The sequence below is a fragment of the Sphaeroforma arctica genome, assembly GCF_001186125.1.
Source record: "Sphaeroforma arctica JP610 unplaced genomic scaffold supercont1.832, whole genome shotgun sequence".
In the NCBI taxonomy this organism is placed as follows: Eukaryota; class Ichthyosporea; order Ichthyophonida; genus Sphaeroforma; species Sphaeroforma arctica.
In genome coordinates this window covers 17,364-22,943 of record NW_014039726.1, presented here as the reverse complement: position 1 = coordinate 22,943, position 5,580 = coordinate 17,364, and the positions used below count along the sequence as shown (strand labels likewise).

At 37.2% G+C, this 5,580-nt stretch overlaps 1 protein-coding gene across 1 annotated transcript; it reads right to left on the bottom strand.

The window, feature by feature from the left end:
- Positions 1 to 240: 240 nt before the first annotated feature.
- On the bottom strand, positions 241 to 1,121 carry SARC_08817 (hypothetical protein). The gene has a single exon (XM_014297189.1). It carries the CDS (start codon positions 1,033 to 1,035, stop codon positions 340 to 342), a length of 696 nt encoding a protein of 231 aa, XP_014152664.1. The 5' UTR covers positions 1,036 to 1,121; the 3' UTR covers positions 241 to 339.
- Positions 1,122 to 5,580: the final 4,459 nt, after the last annotated feature.

Below are 5,580 nucleotides of genomic sequence, written 5' to 3'. Positions count from 1 at the left end.
ATATATATATATATATATATATATATTGTCATGCTTTTGGCCTGATTTTTTTTTTCGCACTTTCATTTTGGATATAACGTGAATTCGGTGTTATATACCATATATGAAACAACTTTATCTTCGCGATGGTTCTTCGCGAGTACCATGGCGATGTATTTCGAAATTTTCATGGAATAACAAGGTCCATGTGTGCATTTGAATACGCTCTTCCAGCTCAAGTCTCGGAGCTCTAATATTAATGTTCTAATTTATTGGTGAAATTCGTAGAAACCGAATTAGAAGTAGAGACTCCAGGATCTCACTTATGCATGTATAATCATGGTAAATGACGTAAAACAATTAGCTCCAAGCCTTACAGAGCACCTTAGCAAGCTCCGGCATACGAGTTGAACTTTGAACCACTTGTTTCAGTGTACATCCCTGCACTTGCGCGCTTTGAACCGTATCGACACCGATGCTGCAGTCTAGCAGAAATCGGAGTACCTCTTCACGTGTACCGTTGTCTAATTTACATATTGAAACGACAGCGTCTAGGTCGTCTGGACTCTCGAACATCATTGTGTCCCCGTGGAGCGGAAGAGGGTCTGTCGCTTGATACGTGGAACGCCCTGAGTTCCCACTACCACTGTCATCCTGGTCTGTTGCTATATTTGAATTAGTGGAACTACTCTCTGAAGGACATATGGTATCATTACGGTGGAACAATTTCAATATCACATTTGATTTTGTGAAACAGATTCCTTCCATCGCATACTCTAAAGTGAGCTCTATCGTGACTGGATAATAGAACATCTTCAAACACACGAGGAACTGCGCGCCTTCTATCTGCAAACAACATCTCTCGATTTGTAAGCCAGTGTCTCCTATACTTTCCTCGCACCGATCTCGTTGTACGTTGAATACTTTCTCACCATATGGTGTGTTTTCGATTGCTGGTAAAGGTTTCCACTGAAGAACGACACCTCCTGAAGAAGCTCGTCGCAAAGGTGCACCGGCGTTAGAGAAATCTGGTTCTTGATATACTTGATGTTCCATATTTTGTGCTGGCAAGGTGACAAAGAACGTAGATATGAATAATTTGTTAAATAGCGTGACAACGCTGATTTGAATCCCTTCTGACATCAGTCATTTGCATATAGAAAGACACAATGCAATTTTTAAAGTATATTGGAAGGCGTACGCCTGTTGCTGGTCACGCGCTATGCAGTCTGCCCTTGTGGACTGCCGTTGACACGAATGGTTGTGTGTGGTGAATAGCCTTCACATATTTATATTTATGTAATGTATAAATAAAAATGTAACACCGATTTGCACTCTCTACTCTTTCTACTAAATAAATATAGAGCAGTAGTAAAGCGGAAGCGGAGAAGCCGGAAGGTCGTGTGGGAATTGGCATTTGGTTGGGAACATATTTGCTCAACAGTCAACAGTCAAAGAGTCAACAGGCAACAGTCAACAGTCAACAAAGGTTGTAAGGTATCTATATAAAAATACATATTAGTGGAAAACGAGTGCACGTTTTTCAGAAGTGAAGTGTGAGGCCTGTGGTCTATGGAGTGTGGAGTGTGGACTATGGGGACTGGTGAGAGGTCTGAGGAGTAAGGACTCGTGGAGTGTGAACCTTTGGCCCTTCGCTTTGTCTCTAAAAATGTAAACGATTTATTCTACTACAATTTTACATACACCCTTATTGACTTCTTGCTTTTTTTTTATTTGTAAGAGCAAATACGTATTTTAGTCCACCCTCTCAGAGAATTTTAGAGAGTCCTGCGGTTCTTACCCTCATCAGCCAGCAGTCTCAGGACAGGCAGGTCCCCCTTGCTGACAGGCTGACAGTGACCGTCCCACTCCCTCATAATTTCTTTTTTAAGAGTAGAGTAAAATAAAGACAGAGTATATATATTGTATCAAGAGTAAACAAAAAAAAATTGTTAGACGACGACTTGCACGATGTCACGGTAATACTGTATACAATATACATAGGACGTAGGTTTTCTGTTTCCATGTAAAAATTATAAATAGATCCATCGGTCGCGTCTTCACACTTCCGGGGCAAAGCTCTAGACTCTCAGCCTTCTTTTTTTTTAAATATACCCGGCAAGTCAGGGACTCAGGGGTGGCAACCTCAAATCTACGAAGTTCTGTTCCCCACTGTGGCTCTATTCGACGGAAAAATGCGTTATATCCGCCATTTTATTGAAATATGGATAGTTTTAGACCTATTTTATATCTAACACGTCCTACTTCCCGCAAGAAGGGTGCACATAGACTAATTCCCAGGTCATTTTATCACCATAATTTGATCGTAGAATCGGGGAAATAGGACAAAATATAGATGTACCTAACTTTTGACTGGATCATACTAAATAAGGGTCGGTCCTGCCCTCGAATTTGAAAAAGAAATGAAATATAAAATATGAAATTTCAGAGCCCGAATTTCAATTTTAGGCATATGGCAGCGAGACCAGTCCCACCGCTGATTTTCAGGAATGAAATGAAATGAAAAATACATAAAATATTTCATACTGAATTTACAATATATATCCTTCATTTGTTTTTTTCCACAAAACCAAAATTAACAAGAATGAAATTCTTTTGGCGGGTTTTTTGGCGGTTTTTTGAAAACTACAATATGCAACCCAAAAAAACCCCTAAGACAACCAATAGGATCACAATTTCACTCATATTTCATTTTTCATTTCATTTTTCACTATTTATCTTCCAACTGCGCAGGTTGAAAAAAGAAGTTAAAAAATTTCACTGCGGAAATGAAATGAAATTCATTTTTTGTGAAATTTCAGCGAAATTTCACTGAAAGGCAGGACTGACCCTAAATAAATACATTTGTATGTACTTCCAGCGAGCTATCTGCTATAAAATACCAGGAATTCATTTCTATCTACTTTGCTCATCAATATACCCCAAAAACAAGGCCCGAAAAGGGTGATTTGAAGACAAAATCACCCTTTTTGGGTTCTTTGGAGACGTCCAGAATATAGAACCATCTGAATTTTTATACATAAATATTTATCACTGAAAGCGTAAGCTTGTAAGTCCCTCCAGACTTTATTGCATTTTAGCCCGTCTGTCTGTCACGCTATTTGAGTATATAAAGACCCCTATCTAGATTCGCGTTCGGTACGAAAATGCTAATAAAAAGGCCCCTTCGAAATAAGCAATATCAACCAATCAGAATTTTTAAAGTTGGCAGGCGTGTATGCGTATGAAACGTAAATATACAATCTGTAACGGATATAATTAGGTTAAAATGTAAAAGGCCATTTTCTGGGGTAATGTAAAAGGCCAATTTTTGGGTAATAATTGGCAGTACATGTAACGTAAGTGGAATCAGGTTTTTTTCATTAAAAAAAACCAAGTGTGCCCCTTTTTTTTTCAAAAAACCCAATCTGTATCCTAAACTAATAGGAGCCGAAAACAAAAAAAATGGCTTTAGGAGATGGGAGATTATTACAATCTCATTGACAGATAGACAAATTAAATTCTTCATATTGACGAGTAATAAACGTACGCTTAATCTCGTCTCGATCGGACTATTGGTTCAAAAGTTGTCACGTATTTCATTTTGTACCAGAACTGGGTCAATCTAGAAAACCTAACAGACCCTTCTGGCAATATAGCATGTCACTTTAATGGTCTATGGCGGGGTATATGTGCGCGTATAGCGAGTCTGGACGTGTATTTCGGGTACCTCATATTCTATCTAGTACCTTTTATACCAGTGAGAAGATGAGGTACCCAAAATACAAGTCCAGACACGCTATACACGCACATATAACCCTCATATACTATTTAAGTAGTATGCTATGACCAGATCTGTCTGAAATTAATGAGTCATCCAACAGAAATGTCGTATTTGCTCTATGTAAATATTTATGTTTCATGATTACCAATGCACATTACACAATTTACACTTCAGACTACAGGGAATGATTTGCTCGTAAAATATTACTATTTTTCATTTATAAAAATCATCCACAATTCACAAATATCGACGAAGTAAGTATCCGAATCACTTCAATTTTTCACAGGTTGGAAAACCCAACGCGTACATAAATGATTCATTTCCTAAACATAAGACGCCAACATGCAAATATGTTTCTCTGATGATACGACACCTAAACAGGTTGGTAATGGTTGCGTGTACCCAAATGAATCGCTTGCTAAAGATCAGGCGGATGTACGAGTTCACAGACTCAATAACAACACACTACTAATAAAACCTAAAAATGTACACCATACGTGCTTTCCTAAAATGATTGCGTATGCGAAGTCATCTCGTGTCCATCAAGGTTACAACTTAGCCAATAAATTGCGTGCTAGTATAGCAAAGATATAGGATAACGTTCATGATAAACTCATATTAAAGCATCCAGTAAAACAACAATCAACTAAACAAACTCGGTCACGAAAACATCGCACTAATAAACAAAATTTACTCAGATAAATACGTCAACAACAACGTAGACAGAGTATGAACGATGAACAAATCAAGATAAAAGACGCTCACAGTCATGCTCGTGCACGTATTCAATATTCAGAGAAAATAGAGAAGGCAATTAATATTAAAGATCCGCAATCTCATACCGTATATCGTAAACAAATACCGGAATGGGTGACTGTGATGAAAAGGAACCATAATACAAGGCAGCATGCCCTTGCTTGTGCGAAATTGTCATCACGTGTGACATGTTCAAAAGGTGAACAATATAACTTTAAACCAATTACGATAGAATTAATCAAGAACTGTGTAAAACATTATGCTGATAAAAGGTGCAGTGTAAAAGCTGTGCTTCATGTGGGCATTCCCAATTGCAGAGTCCATGCGAAAACTCGTTCAAAATCCATAGTAATATAAATGATTTTATGACTGTAATTGTCAGTTTGTCAAATACTCTATTTTTTTTACTCAGAGTACATTTAAAATTCTCAATTTCTCAAATTGATAAATTGTCAGATGACGTTTATTTATTTTCATAAACCCGAAACATTGTACAATTTTCCAAGTTTATCTCAGATATTCTATTTCACAGATTTGAGATGAGTTTCCAGGAAAACAAAAACTTGTACTACCAAGTTGAAGCATACAACCTTGAAAAATTGGGGGGGAGTATTACCGGATCACCAATGAAGGTCCAATACAAGCGTAGTAAAACCATACGAAGCTTGTATTGGACAACATAAACCATAACATAAAATGTAAATGGGTTTTGCCTTAAAAAGTTTTTTTTCCCCTGTTCATGAATTAGTCATGATAAAAATAATTCTTAGTATAAATGCCCTGAGCAGGCACCACAATAAAGCACTGATTCTAAGCTCTTACAATTGACAGTCTAACAACAAACAGTTAAATACTATACATCTACCTCTTCTAACAGAGCTTACAAGCAGCTGCAGCAATTTACTCGCGTAGTTTATTTTATTGAGGATCATTTAAAAAAAAGGCAAATTTGATAAAATCCATTCTAGTTGGCATACGGTACTTTTTAAAAACAGTATTTTACAAAAAGAACAGAAAAAGAAGAAGAAAAGATGGAATGAGTAAACACTTCTACTGACCGA